The 14972-nt window shown below is 52.2% G+C and overlaps 1 protein-coding gene across 2 annotated transcripts in view; it reads right to left on the bottom strand.

Moving 5' to 3' along the window:
- HIP1 (huntingtin interacting protein 1) overlaps positions 1–14972 on the bottom strand; it is a 143844-nt gene that overhangs the window by 15703 nt on the left and 113169 nt on the right. For both annotated transcript variants that reach the window (XM_045786219.2, XM_045786220.2), the window contains exons 8-19: positions 11201–11341; positions 8977–9034; positions 6039–6114; positions 5786–5926; positions 5135–5232; positions 4699–4771; positions 3839–4022; positions 3220–3308; positions 2542–2658; positions 1045–1146; positions 664–807; positions 84–219 (exon numbers count right to left, since the gene is read on the bottom strand). In XM_045786219.2, coding sequence (XP_045642175.2) covers positions 84–219; positions 664–807; positions 1045–1146; positions 2542–2658; positions 3220–3308; positions 3839–4022; positions 4699–4771; positions 5135–5232; positions 5786–5926; positions 6039–6114; positions 8977–9034; positions 11201–11341 — 1359 coding nt within the window. The remainder of the gene's footprint in view (positions 1–83; positions 220–663; positions 808–1044; positions 1147–2541; positions 2659–3219; positions 3309–3838; positions 4023–4698; positions 4772–5134; positions 5233–5785; positions 5927–6038; positions 6115–8976; positions 9035–11200; positions 11342–14972) is intronic.

The following is a 14972-nucleotide window of genomic DNA, read 5'->3' as shown; positions in this document are numbered from 1 at the left end:
CTCCTGAGCTCAGTGTCACATGGGATTCAAGGTCAACATGGAACGCTGAATTCACACGCATGGGCAGGCAAGGGGGAGGGTACCTGCAGAGCCGGCACAGCTGATCAGAGTGGGCTCCTCCAGCTGCCGCAGGGCCTCCTGGACCACGTGCTCTGCGGCCTTCCTTGACTCCGCCAGCAGCATTCTCCATTGGTCCTTGGCGAGCTGGCACGCTGACTCCTAGAAATGGTCCAGGGAGGTGAGAGTTGGACACAGACCCCTTCGTGAGCCATTCCCGGCATCTGAACTCAAGCTACTGCTAGTGAGGCCCAAGCCAGTTCGCCCGACACAGAAAACAACCCTTCCACTTCGCCTGCAGGCGTGTGCAGGGGGGCGGCCCAGGAAGCTGTGGGGATGGCCGTGCTGCAACCCATTCTCCATGCACGCTCTTCTCGTGTGAAGAAGAGGCAGCTCTGCTGGCCCTCATCTGCTCTGTGGGCGACACAGAACGTGCTGGTGTGTGGAGCTATGGCTGCAGAGTGTGTTCACCATTGGGCCAGGGGCCCCAAGCTGCTTTCAGACCATCCCTGGCCCCCCACCCCCACCCACCTCCATGAAGACATCACTGAGGCCCATGGCTGTGAGCTCGGACATGGTCAGCCAGAGCGGGCATCCGTAACTTGCCTTTGCGCTGGACAGTTCCTGCTGGGTGTGTTCCAGCTGTTCCTGAAGAGCCGATAATTCCTCCTCTCGACGAGCCACGGCATGCGCCAAGCTGCTCCGCTCCTTCTCCAGCTCAGCGATCTGGGCAGCCCACTTCGCCTCTGACTGCAGTGTCGACCGGGTTAAAGAGGGAGAATTGAACAGTCCACTTCTCGGGAGTCCAGACCCACCAGCAGACCATACGGAACAGGAGGCGGTATCCCTAAGCCACCACCTTTATTCCCCCAAGCACACACTGAGCACAGATAGGACCAGCTTGGCCAGCTGCTGCGTGGGGCTGGACGCCGGATGACAGCAGTCCCCAAGCCAGAGGGGAAAATGTGGAAGGGAGGTGATGCTCACCTGGGCAGAAGTTTCCAGGCTGCCTCGGACAATCTGGAGTTCCTGTTTGCTGGTGGCAAGTTCTTGCTTCAAGCTCTCTAGTACTTCCGTCTGTTCTTGAGTCTGAAAGAGAAGAAAAATAGGAGCACTCTGATCTGGGTGGTGGTTGCCAGGGATAAACACATAGAAAAATCCCCAAGCTGTCAGAGAGCCTGGCTGGCTCAGTCAGTAGAGCATGCAACTCTTGATCTCGGGGTTGTGAGTTCAAGCCCTACGTTGGCTATAGAGATTACTTAAAAATAAAATCTTAAAAAAAAAAAAAGGTCCCCACACTATCAATGGGAGATTTGTGTACTCTCTTGTATGCAAGGTTGGATGTACCCAACAAAAAGTGGGTGGGAGGAGGCGAGAGCCCAGAGTGTTCCAGAAAGTTTTTTTCTGGCGCAGTAAGATCGAAGGGAGAATTTTAGAGACATTTCCTAAATGTTGCACTTCAGCTTATAATACTGATTACAGTAGAACTAGATCTTTTTTCTTATAGGTAGAAAGTGTTTTTTAATTTTTTAAATTGAAGTATAATTGATACAGAACTGGATCTTTCATTCAGACATCCCAAAGCCTGGTATGATGCTGAATCTGACCATCTTATAACAACTCTCTTTTCTTGATTCTTTCATAAGTGCTATTTTTCAAAGAGCAGGTTGCAACCCATTAGAATTCACAGCTAACATTAAAAAAAAATGAAATAAACAAGGGTGCCTGCATGGCTCAGTCAGTTGGGTGTTCGACTCCTGGTTTTGGCTAAGGTTGTGATCTCAGGGTCGTGAGACCGAACCCTCATCAGGCTCTGCGCTCAGTGTGGAGTCTGCCTAACACTCTCTCTCCCTTTGCCCCTCCCCACCTCTCTCTGTGTAACATAAATAAATCTTTAAAAAAAATGAAAAATTAAAAAATGAAATAAACATGCACACACAAAACATTCAAATGCATCCACACAGTAAGGATGAGTACCGCTTTATGAAACTTTTACTTCCATTAAATAGACTGTATTTCCTATCCTGAGTCATAGAAAAGTGTGAAAGCCACTACTCTTTAAGTGTAAGGCATTGGGTTTTCTCCATCCGACACATCTTACTGCAATGGGACCTGCCTGGCAACCCTACCCCAACTCATGGGTGTTCTCTTGGCCACAAGTCCTTGTAAATGCTCGTGTCTCTCTCCGATATCTGGAGAGAGTACTTTTACTTCTCTCAACCATCCCAGACTCTCCCTTGGCAAGCATCTGCTGACAGACCTGCCCAACTGGAGCCCCGTTATCATGACATGCCTCTAACCCCTTGTGCGTCGGTCACCCTGTCCCGTGCCCAAGCCTCTTGTAGTGCGTTCGCGGGGCTCTAACCCACGGGGCTGCCCATGCAGCAAAAGACAAGGTCTTTCCACCTGGGCAGTGCCCCAGGCCCGCCTCCAGCTTGGGCAGAACCCCTCCCTCACTCCCCATGCACTTCTCCTTCCCCTCACCTTCCGCTGCGCCTGGTCACTTATGCGCTGGAAAGAGTCCTCTAGCTCTTTCTTCTCTCGTTCCAAATCCGCCTGGGCTTGCCTGGCCACGGACACCTGTTTGGTCACCTCTGCATTCTGTAGGGGAAAAACGGTGTCTTGAACGGGCTTATCTCAGGCTTAACAGCTCAGGGACAACATCTCCCTTCTAGAACAAATGACAGCATTCACACAGCTGGACACAGAAATCACATTTCTACCCAGACAGAAGCCAGAATAGAGCTGTCATCTTCAGATACTCAGCGTTCAAGTATTTAAAAGAATAGGGGCAACTGGGTGGCTCAGTCAGTTAAGCATCCGAGTCTTGATTTTGGCTTGGGTCATGATCTCGGCATCGTGAGATCGAGCCCTACGTCAGGCTCTGCGCTGGGCATGGAGTCTGCTTGGGATTCTCTCTCCCTCTGATCCTCCCCCCTTCCCTGCTCGATCTCTCCCTAAAAATAAATGAATAAATAAAAGAATAATAAAGATGGGGGATAATCTAATCGGGGCTGGCATCGAAAGTCAAGATATGGAAGGCCAGTGAGCCTGAAAAGCCGTGGTTTCCATGAAATGATGGTGACCCACTCAGAACTGGTGGGGGCAGAGAGCGGCAGTGCCCCCTGTGGTGTGGGGACGGCGGACGGTGCAGGGTCCTACCTTCCGCAGCAGGTCAGCGTGGTTCTGCACCAGCTCACTGTACTTTTCCTTTAGCTTGCTGTACCGCTGTTCATTGGCTTGGGCTCTCCCTGTATTGTCAAGAGCCAAGGTGAGCAGTCTACCCCTGCTGGGACCCTTTGCCTTCCTTCCCATAAGCCAGAGTCCCTAGAACAGCCTTCTTTCTTTTCACAAACACAGACACCTTCTTCGCCCTTGAAAATCCTACTGAAATAAACTCCTCTGGGCAGTTGTCTTTAAAAAAAAAAAAAAAAAAAAGAATCCACTGGATTCAGATCGCCGCACTGATTCATGTCTCCTGAGCACGTGGCATTAGCTTCATCGGTGTTTTGGCTTTAGGCTATCATCTCTCCTTCGGACACCCCGCCCCCCGGGCAGGCACCCCACTGTCACCTCCTGATTCCTGTCCCCACATTCTGGGCCCATGGGGCTCTCCACCGGCTGGGTTCCCACCCGCCCCTCGGACTGGCGACACGAAGGTCCTTGCTGGTGGCTCTTGGGAAAGAAGCACGGCTGGGGCTCTGCCGCTCAGCCCCATCCTTCCCCCGAGCCTCGCCTGACTCTTCAGCCCCCACCGTCAGCCCCAGCCCGACGGACTCACTTTCGATCTCTGTCAGGCTCCGCTGGGCCTTCTCCGTGTCTTCTCGCTTCTTCTTGAGTTCGTCCAGCTCGGCGCGGAGGAACTCGCTGTCATCAGCCGCCTGCTGCCGCAGATGCCGCTGCTCCGCCAGCTCGGCCTCCAGCTCGCTGACCCGGCCCTTCAGCTGCAGCACGGCCCGCTGGCTCTGTGGGACGGACTCAGCCAGTGAGCCCCAGCGCCGTGCCACCGGGCTGGGCTGGGCTGGGCTGGGCTGGGCAGGAGAAGCGGGTCCCTCTGGGTTTCCGTGTTTGTCTAACAAGCCCACTCCTGATGCCTCGTGAGAGTTGAGGCTTCTGGTCATCAGAGGCCACCCGGCCAACAACAGGGTGATGGCAGGGGGACTCTAGTCCTCTTAGAGTGGCCTGGGAGCAGTCCTGGACGAGCTGGCACGAGGGAGGAGGCGATGTTCGCCTGTCTCCGGAGTGAAGCCTCCAGCCAGGGGTGGGCCTGAGGGGCAGGCCTATTTGCCACCCCAGACACTGCACACAGCCATGAGAGTTACAAATCAAACCTTCCGATCGCCATGGGAGGAGAACAGGTCTTCTCACCATTGGCTTCGTAGCCAGCTGGCGATCACGGTTCTCTCTAAGAACCACAGGGACACGGGTCTTGGCTTAGAAGCCGTTCTCAAGGCAGGAATGATGGAAATGCAGTGCCACCAAGACCACGGGAGGACCAGGTCCTTCTGGCTTTCACATTTCTACTAATGAGCGCCCTGCACCCCCCAAATGTGGTCTGACAAGTGTCTCTGCGAAGCAAATTTAATATGAACATGTCATGTCACGGCCAAGCCCAGAACCAGATCAGAGCCTGACTCATACCTCAGTCTTCATGTTCTCCAGTTGTGCCTTTAGCTCACTGACGTCTCTGTACAGTTGACCAATTAGGTGATCCCTGGGAACAGAAGGAGAACAAGTTTGCTTCCACTGGGCTTCCATCCCTTTCCTTCTAAATGCGAGCTGGGAGATCAGGGGAGGAAGTTAAAAGCTGGTGTTAATTTGGGGAAAGTTCTTTGAAATTTCACGAATTATACGCTAAGACCCTCTCCATGTTATGGGATCTGAATCTAACACCCATGGGGTATTTTAGCCTCATCTGATCTCCCTCTGGGATTCCAGGGGCCGATATCTGAGGGTCGAGACACTTCTCTGCGGGGCCCAAGTGTCACTAAGCAACCCGCCCTGGTTGGGGGTGGCCAGCCGGACCCCGGCCTCACGGAGTTTCTGTACCACCTGCCTGCGCCCAGCGTGGACTCACTTCTCATCCTTGTTCACGCCGTTCTGACTGTTGAAATTGAAAGGGTCGCTGCTGAACGAGCTGCCAAAGATGTCATCAAACTTGTTGTCGAATAAATTCTGCGGTGACCAAAAAGGAGTGAGGACAAAGTTAGAGATCCAGAGACTTCTTTTTTTTTTTTTTTAAAGATTTTATTTATTTATTTGACAGAGAGAGAGACAGCCAGCGAGAGAGGGAACACAAGCAGGGGGAGTGAGAGAGGAAGAAGCAGGCTCATAGCAGAGGAGCCTGATGTGGGGCTCGATCCCATAACGCCAGGATCATGCCCTGAGCCGAAGGCAGACGCTTAACCGCTGTGCCACCCAGGCGCCCCAGAGATCCAGAGACTTCTGTGCGGGGGTCAGAGGACTGAGACGTAAGAAAAGGGACCCTTTTCAACTGGGTTCAAGTCCATCTGTGGCCGCTCCTAGGGACCGCAGGGCAGGGGCCTCGGTCTAGGTTAGCGCTTGTGTTACAACGTGGTCGAGCTTGGTGACAGCCAAAGGGACTTGGTCAGATTGCCTCCCGTCCTTTCCCCTGTGCGTATGGGGCAGCGTGAAGGGCTGCATGTGGGGCTCGCCACCTACTGTCACCCTAAGCCTAACCCTCGGGTTCCAGTCGGGTGCTCCTCACCTGCTGGGAGGCATCCATGTCCACAAGGTCATCCTTCTCCAAGACGGGCTCGCTGTCCGGGGACGAGGCTTCGGCTGGGATGACCACCACAGGGCTGATGTGTTCCGACAGCGCAGAGGCTCGCAGGAAGTTGGGTGGGTTCTGAAGACGGAAGACACACCCCCAAACCGTGTCACCCACCAGGCCTGCCCGTCTCTGAGATCTGAGAGCGCCCAGGACCCGCAGCTCCTATGGTGGGGCTGGGAGTGCTTACCTCTGGCAGCTGAGGGATCTGAATGAGCCGCTTGAAATACTGGAGGTTGCTGGAGCGGTAGAATAGATCTTTCAACCTGGGGGTGGAGAAGGGCCTGAGGGGTGCTGGGTGCCTTCCCGGCCCCGGGTCGGGGACAGCGCAGACCCCCCAGCTGTCCTGCTGTCCACCCAGCCCAAAGGTGTGGGCTGTCAAGGAGACGACCTTCATGACACTGGGTTTCAATTGTGACGCTGCAGGGGAGGTTATCTGTAGCCTGTCCCCACTTAGGCTGTGGTGAGGAAAGAGGGATTCAAAGGACAGAATCCTCTGGAAGAGTGGATCACCCTAGAACAAATTTCTGCATCACTGTGGAATCTATTCTGGTGGCTGTCTTCCCAGGACCATCTGGCTCAGAATAACATGAAAATAAATTTACTCTCTCTGAGGATACACCACCTAACCATAGGAATGGAGAAGGGAACATTACTAAGGGAGATCCCTTTGTTGTGGGGCTCTGTGTTATCTCCCCAGTTAGACTAGAAGCTTCTAGAGGGCAGAGACTGGGCCCTGCTGAGCTGGGTTCACCACAGTACCACGCACAGAGGAATTAACTCATCAAGACCTCATTGCAGAAAAGCAATCTATTTATACTGTGTCCCAATCTTGGATGGGTATGGGAATGAAGAGACCAGATTCTTTCCTCATCTTCAGATGTCCATTTTGAATCGGAACATGGAAGGCTGAGGAAGCAGAGAGCACCAGACGGATTTCCTGAGAGGAAAGAGGGTCGTGGGTCTCTGTGCCCTCTCCCTGCAGCACACGATCTCCCCCAGCTCAGCCCAATAAACTAAACCCCTGCGGTCTCATGCCAGCCCTTCTGACCCCAAGGTTGGGACTGCCTCAGTGAGGCCCTTGGTGCTTTCCCTGAATTCGGGGACACGGAGGCCTCAGGGAGCCGCCAGGTCTGCACAGACGAGGCTTTTATAGGCTAGGAAAAAATGAAAGGAAATAAGATCACCTGACCACACATCCCCCTCCTTCTGGGCTGGAGCCAACAGTAATAGGCTGCATTGCTTTCATAAGCTACTGGAATTTACCATTCCAGGAAATCAGCCCCAGGGCCTGTCTCCTAGGATTTAATAAGTCATTTATTATAGAATAAACATATAAGGCTTTTCAAATGGAAAAGAGAAACCGGGAGGTTAGCACAACCCTGAACTTGGCCTCTGACTGCTGCCCGGGAACTAGCAAGAGAAGCCTGAGCTCGGGATTTGGCAGCTATGATTCTTCTCTGTTGTCAAGGCCGAAGAAATTAACAGGCAAAACAAGAGGGTCAAAGATAGCGTGCTGAGCCCCAGTGCCCTTCTCATCACCTGGGTTTTCTCTTTCACGCCATTCCTTCCCCTCTTCCTTGGGCACACGTAACGAACAATAAATTGTACTTCTCCCCTCGCCAGCGATTCTCTTTCCCAAATGCACAGAATAATTTACCCTTCAGTCAGACAAGCTCTTCCTCTTCTAGACAAGACAGCTGGCTTACTACCTTACTAATTTATCCAAATATTTATGCGTAATTGGCTACTACATATCAGGGGCTAGGGACGTAATAATGGAGAGTCAAGCAGAAATAAAGCTGTGCTAAGAACCACGAAAGAAATAAATTAGGTGCTGGGCTGGAGAGTATGGGGGCGGGGCTGGGGTTGGAGGAACAGGAGAGGAAGAAGACCTGACTCAAATAAGAGATTTAAGATTTAAGGCCAGAGATGTCTTTGTGAGGAGGTGACCAAAGATGTCCCAGAGCCGGCCAGGCTGGGAGAAGAGCCTCCCAAGGAGAGGGAACAGCAAGCATGAAGGCCCTGATGGAGAAATGAGCCAGGAGCGTTCTGGGAACTGGAAAAGAACCCCATGCGGTGGAAACACCATAAGCCTTAAAGATGAGGTCAGAGATGGCAAGCAGGGCCTCGTAGACCATGGAGAAGAGATTGGATTTTATTCTCAGTGTAATCAGAAGCCGCTAAAAAGGCCCTGAGCAAGGGAATGATGTCTTTACGAGGTTGTTCTAACTGCTGGGGTAGGGCGACAGGATTTCAGGGGGTAGGAGTGGAAGCCCAGGGCACCTGCCATACTGGAGGGTCCAGGCACACAACAATGGTGCCCCAAAAGATTGGAGCTATGATTGGTGCCAAGGTATACATGCAGAGCATCTGCCAGTGGACTGGACATGGGGGATGAGGACAATGGTGAGTTCCAGACCTCTGGCCTAAACAGATGTGGTAGTGTTTACTGAGATAAAAAGGGCTGGGGAGGAAAAATTTGGGGCTTTTTGTTTATTTATTTTTAGAGAGAGGGAGAGAGAGAGAGAGAGCACAAGCAGAATGGGGAGAGGGACAGAGAATCTCAAATAGATTGCATGCCAAGCACGGAGCCCAGCGTGGGGCTTGATCCCATGACCCTGCTATCACAACCCAAGCTGAAACCAAGAGTCAGACGCTCAGTCAACTGTGCCACTCAGGCACCTGGGGAGAAAAAGTTTGGGGAGGAAAACCTAGAGCTCGGTTTGAGATGGAAGACAGACAGGTGGGTGCCTGAGACTGGAATTCAGAGGCAAGTCTCAGTCAGCTAGAGATACAAATTTGGGTGTTGCTTTTCATGCACATGGTATAAGACCTTATGTGGTCTGAAAACACAGGGAGCAGAAAGAGAGGATGAAGCCCTGGGCATATACAGCAGGTGATAAATGAATGCATGGTATCGCCTTCTTCGACACGCTCATGTGGGTTTTGTTAGAGAACTAACAGCTTCGCCAACCAGGGGTAGGTTTGCTGCCGTCCTCGTCACTTTCCTTCACCGCACTGCTTTACCAAGCTGATACCCTCATTCCTCAATCATTTCAAAGCAGGTGCTCTTGCGTGGACTAATTGAGTTTATAGCATTTGTTTCTCTCCCTTAAGCCACTTACTTCGTGAACTGCTCCATGAAACGGTCCCGGTGGCCTTGCAGGGTGTCGGCTGGGAGACCTGGAAGAAATTGGGAAAAGGGTGAGAGGGAAGAGGAGGACCACAGGAGGACCAGGCGAGCCACAGTGGGGCTCTGGGAGGAAGAGGACCAACCACCCTCGGGCTTGTGGCCTAGAGCCGCCCCAGGGACGGGGTCTGGTAACCAAGGGGGCCCAGAAGGGCCAGCAATGAGTCTAAGGGCGCTTATCCTCCACATCTGTCCTTCTGTTTGTTCCTGCAGCGTGAGCCATTCTGGGCGCAGTGGGCTGGAAGTTGTGTCCCTGACCACGGAAGACGCCGTGGTGACCTGACCAAGCATGAGGACGGACCCCCAGCAGCTGGCGGAGGTGTGGGTCTCCCAGAGGTACGTGCAATGGGTAGGTCCAGTGCAGACGTTAGCCTGCGAGGGATCCATAGAACCTGCCTGAGAGAATCCCTGCCAGAAGGCAAAGATTATAGAACAACACTCAGGCTCCCGGTCCGGTGCTCACTTGGTCACAGCCAACGGCAAGATGCTGGACAAGCAGCAGCCTCTTAGACCAGCCTCCTCCCCCTATAGGGCGGGTTCTCTGAGGTCCCTTCTCCTCCCAGAATGTGTGACACTGCGTACTTCAACTATAAATCACAACTCAGTGATCCCCTTATTTCTTGGTTTACTCCTTAATGCACATTTTAGGAATTTTTGAAGTTTATACTTGGTACAAAGAGAGAGTATGTGTATATTATACGATAATTCAAAACACCCAGTATACAGTGGATGACAATGGCACTTTACCTCAGTGGCCTCTCTCCCCAGAACCCTTAACCGCAGTCCAGTCATGAGAAAAACATCAGGCAGACTTAAATCTGGGGACATTCTACAAGCGTGCGACCAAATCTCAAAACTGTCAAAGTTGTCAACACAGAGAAAGTCCGAGAAACTGGGACAGCCAAGAGGAGGCTAAGGAGACACAATGACTCAATGTAATATGGTGGCCTAGATGGGATGTTAGATAAAAACCATGGAAATCTGAATCAAGTATGGACTTCAGTTGATAATAACATATCAACATTGGTCCATTCACTGTGACAAATGTACCATATTAACGTAAGATATTAACAATAAAAGAAACTGGGTTCAGGGTACGGGGCACTTTCTGAACCATCTTTACAACTTTTCTGTAGATCTAAAACTATTCTAAAATGAAATCTTTATTTTTAGAGACATACATATTGTGTAGGGCAACTGCCTTTCTTGCCTCGGGATTCAGTCCACCCTCTGCCCCTCTGGGTGTGCTCACTTGCTCCAAAGCCCTCTGAACGTCTAAACTCCGATTCCGACCTCCCTTCCATGAGATGCTCCTGGATTAACTTGAGTGATGCTGCTTCCCGTCCCCCTGAAATAACTAGACCCACTTCTTGTCAGAGACCACAGTACTAGAGTATCCCTTGTCCCGTCTTCCAAAACACATCCTGGCACTTTGCCCTTTGCCAGGGCTGTAACACCTTGCTAGTATCCACTCAGGACTTGATTTTTGTTGGTTCTCCATCATCCACATATTCTGCACGTGTATATCCCTCATGGGGACGCCTCTTCGTGTGGCCCAGAAACCACCCACGTCAGCCTCACCTGGGGTATGGTTTCACCATGCACACCCCGAACCTACCAGACCTACAGGAGCAGGACCCACACGCATTGTCTTAAACAAGGAGCACACAAAAGTATAAGAACTCCACAAGACCAGTCGTTTCCAAAATAGAATCTGCAAAGGCATGCCAGGATCCATGGCTGGGTAGGGGCTGGCCCACCACTGTACGAGCAGTTCTGTTTTACGTTTTCTATTTCCCCACCAAATTCTACGTGTACAGAGAAACTGCGTGGATGAACACTTTGGAAACCACTGTCCTTGCACCTGTGGGTCCAGGCCGCGTCTGGGATCATTCGTGTGGGTCCTAGGAAACATGACGTGTGTGGACGGAGACGTGGTGAAGCCAGAAGTGGAGGGAGGGAGCTGTCCCAGGACACCGCTATGGAGAGCCAGGTGCTTCCTTGACCAAGGCTTGTGCCCTGCTTTTCACTCTCAAGAGGGTCAGGAGCTCTAGGGCCTTTGGGAGCAGGAGCAGAAAGGGCACGGAAGGGACAGCCTCTCGCTGTAATCCTCCTTCAGGCCAGAAGCGCACAGAGAAGATCCGGCCCATCGTACTCACAGGAGTGGAGTTTGAAGAGGAGCTTGACGGTGTAGTCGTACAGATGGCTGCAGTCCAATATGACCTGGATCAGCGGCGCGAGGCGGCACTGGCCGGCTGTCGTCACGGACACCGAGCGGGACATGTCCAGGGAATTGAACACTAGGGAATTAAGGGGACACAGGCCGTAGGGGATAGAAAACTACAGGCAACCTTCTCAGAGGGGCAGAAAGCAGAGGTCTGACACACACCTAGGACCCAAGCTCTGTGCACACGCTACGTCATCAGATGCAGTTAGCCCTTACAGCACTCCCGCGGGGCAGGTACTCACAGGAGCAAACAGGGTGAGTCCCCTGAAGGCAATCACATGGGGGAAAATAGCACACATCGATCAGAACACAAAGGAGGGAGTAATGCAGTCCTGGCTTCCTAGGGGGCTTGCCACAGGGTCTTGGGACACCAGAAGCGGACATGTGCAGGAGCCCCAGGGCATGTTGCTCCCTGTGTCTTGCTCCACGGACCCCTGGACCCCTCCACATTACCCTCTGCCCCCCCAACCCCTTGGTTTTTGTTTTTGTTTTTTTTAATTTTAGGGAGAGAGAGAGAACCCAAGCAGGAGGGGCAGAGGGAAAGGGAGAGAGAATCTGAAGTAGACTCCACGCAAAGTGCTGAGCCCAACACGGGACTCGATCCCATGACCCTGAGATCACAACCGGACTTGAAATCAAGAGTTGGATGCTCAGCTGACTGCGCCACCCAGGCGCCCCGTACCCCTCGTTCTTAAACTAAGCAACCAGACGCCTGGCCGTGGACCCTCAGTGTGCACACCACTGGCCAGAGCCGAACTCCGTCCTGCAGAGGCTACCCACCACCTGGGAGACTCCACCACGGCCAGCATCGAGAAAAATCTGTGAGCGGGGCTGCCCCGGAGGAAAGCCCAGAGTGGCTGTGTTCATCCTTCCCTGACTGCACTAATCCCTGTTAACTGGCTTACTCTGGCAGCTGAAAAAAAAAGGAAAAAAAAAAAAAACCCAAACAGTTCTAATTAAAAGGCAGCTTTTCTTTTTGACACAAATTAAAAGCAGCTGTCACAGCAAGGCGGCCATCCTCAAGGCTACTCGCTTCCTTGGGCTCCCCTCTGGCAAGAAATCACAGACTGCTCCACCCTCCAGCCCGCCCGCCGCTTTCCAGGAATGCCCCTTGGCATCCGGTAATATCTAGAGCAGTGTGACTGTGGACAAGTTACTCAACCTCTCTGTGCCTCCTGATGCGTTTCTGTAAAACGCAGGGGGTTCTAATAGCACGTACCTCACAAAGGTCTTGCATGTATTCGAGGACAGTGTTGAGTAAAGTGCAGGGCACTGCAGCGCATCTTGGTGCTGGCTTTGAGAGTCATTAGAATCCCCTGGGGAAATTTAAAATCTAATGTTTGCCTGCAACTCCCCTACCTCCCATTCTGTTTTAATTGGTCTGGGGTAGGGTTGGGGCGTAGGTGCGTTTCAAAAGCCCCCCAGGTGATTCTAACAGGCAGCTAGGGTTGAAAGCTCTATTTTCTAGCTGAGTGGTTCTCATGAAGCGGAATCAGCCGGTAGCACTGTGCAACCGAATTCTGTGATGTCGTAAGTGTCCCTGAACCGTTCAATATGGTGGCCACATGGGGCTACAGGTGCCTGAAATATGGCTAGTGCAACTGAGGACCTGACTTTTTAATGTTATTTAGTTATGATTTATTTCGGGTTGCGTGGGTGGCTCAGTCGGTTAAGCGCTTGCCTTCGGCTCAGGTCATGATCTCAGGGTCCTGGGATCGAGCCCCGCATTGGGCTCCCTGCTCATCGGGGAGCCTGCTTCTCCCTCTCCCTCTGCCTGCTGCTCCCCCTGCTTGTGCTCTCTCTCTGTGTCAAATAAATAAATAAAATTTTTAAAAAATTATGATATAATTAATTTAAATTAATTTAAATAGGCACTACCATATTGGACAGTGGCCACCATATTGGACAGTGTAGACCTGGCGGGGGAGAGGGGTGGGGCGCTGCTAAAACACAGATGGCTGGGTCCCACCTTCAGAGATTCAAATTCAGGAGGTCTAGGGGGGCACCTGGGGCTTTGCATTTCTAACAAGTTCTCAGGAGATGCTGATGCTGCTGGCCCAGGGACCACAACTGGAGAACTGTTGCAAGTGCTGGAAATCAATGTTAACTGTAACTGGCTCACATTTCCCACAGTTGAAATCCAGGGACACCTGAGGATACTGGCTGGCACCTTGCAGGGTCACAGACTAGGACTCAGAAGCTGGAGAGACTTCTTCCAATGCCAGTTCCCTTGGTTTTTGCAGCACGCAGTAGGGAACTGGGGACGGGAAAGGGAGCGGGGGAGATGAGTGGTAGAGGGCTCTGGATTTCAAATCATTGCTCACTCAGGGGCAAGGAAGCCACCACCATTTAACCATGTTGGGGTTTGTGCCAAGACTTGGGGTATCTCCACTCTAGAAAACTCGAAGTGGCTGATTCACTTCCGACAATCCCACAGCGTTGGGCTGGATATTGACCCTGTTTTATGAGCACTGTTCCCCTGTCCTTTCCTCATTGCTGTTTATCTGAAGCATGCATTCTTGAATTTTGGGGAGCTCTTGCTGTATTCCAGGCACTGGGCTAGAACAGAGGGAAGTAACTCAAAGACGAGTAGGACATGATTCCTGATTCCAGGGAGGAGCTCAGCATCCAGTGGTAATGATAGAAATGATCAACCCATATGAAAACTGCCAGGCAAGGGCGCCCGGGTGGCTCAGTCGGTTAAGCATCCGCCTCTTGGTTTCGGCTCAGGTCGTGATCTCATGGGTTGTAGGATCAAGCCCCAAGTTGGGCTCCACACTGAGTGAAGAGTCTGCTTGAGATTCTCTCTCTTCCTCTGCCCCTCCCACTTGTGCTCACTCTCACTCTACAATAAATAAATAAATCTTTAAAAAAATGAAAAAATAAAATAAAATGCATCTGTACCATTTCTCCTACCTGGCTGGGAACACCTTAGGGCAGGGATTCTAGTCTGTGTTTCATTTTTACTTCTCTATTGACTTTTGCAGAAGAAGGTTGCTAGCAGGCTAAGTACCTTCTTTTTTCTCCTACAAACCACGGTTCCCAACAGTTTGTGGTGATCCTCTCACACATCCAGCCTGAACTGACTGGCCAAAGTACGAAGGCATTTGCCGCCCTGGCCCAGGCCTGGCCTAGCGCTGGCCACTAATAGGCCAGTTCTAAGTAGCTGCTGCACACACCAACATACCAAAGGAAGGTGCAATTCAGGGGGACAGAGAGGCTGTTTTTCCTGAGAAAATCAGAGCCCCAGGAGCGAGTCCCACGTGTCCAAGCACTGAGAAGGTCGCCAAGCCTGTGCACAAATACTCCCAGCTCGGAATCCACTCTTTCACGGAGCTGGACACTTGTCATGGAACATCCCGGATCTTAGAAAACGGGCTCTTCTGTTCCCCGGGAGAGAAGGGGGAGCCATGCTGGCAGATGTGGGGAAGAGTGGACCACAAGAGAAGGAACGGACTCTTCCCTTCCTGACTCCTGTCAGGGAAGTGTCAGGGGCTGACAGCCGGGAGGCGCCAGAATGCTCAGCGAAGGGAGCCTGGAAGGGCGGCCAACTCCCCTTGCCAGTGGAAAGGGGCTCCGTGGGCCTCTCACATGGACTTGGCCAACAACTCAACTCGACCAGCTGGTCGACCCTGTCTGCCGACCAAACAGCACACGGCAGCCCCTCCTCCTGAGCAGGAATCCGTCCTGAGTGCCAGCCCAGC

Source organism: Ursus americanus, chromosome 2 (assembly GCF_024610735.1).
Source record: "Ursus americanus isolate L20-20 chromosome 2, mUrsAme1.1.p, whole genome shotgun sequence".
Classification (NCBI taxonomy): Eukaryota; Metazoa; Chordata; class Mammalia; order Carnivora; family Ursidae; genus Ursus; species Ursus americanus.
Note: the sequence above shows the minus strand (reverse complement) of the source record. Positions and strands in the feature narration are given on the sequence as shown.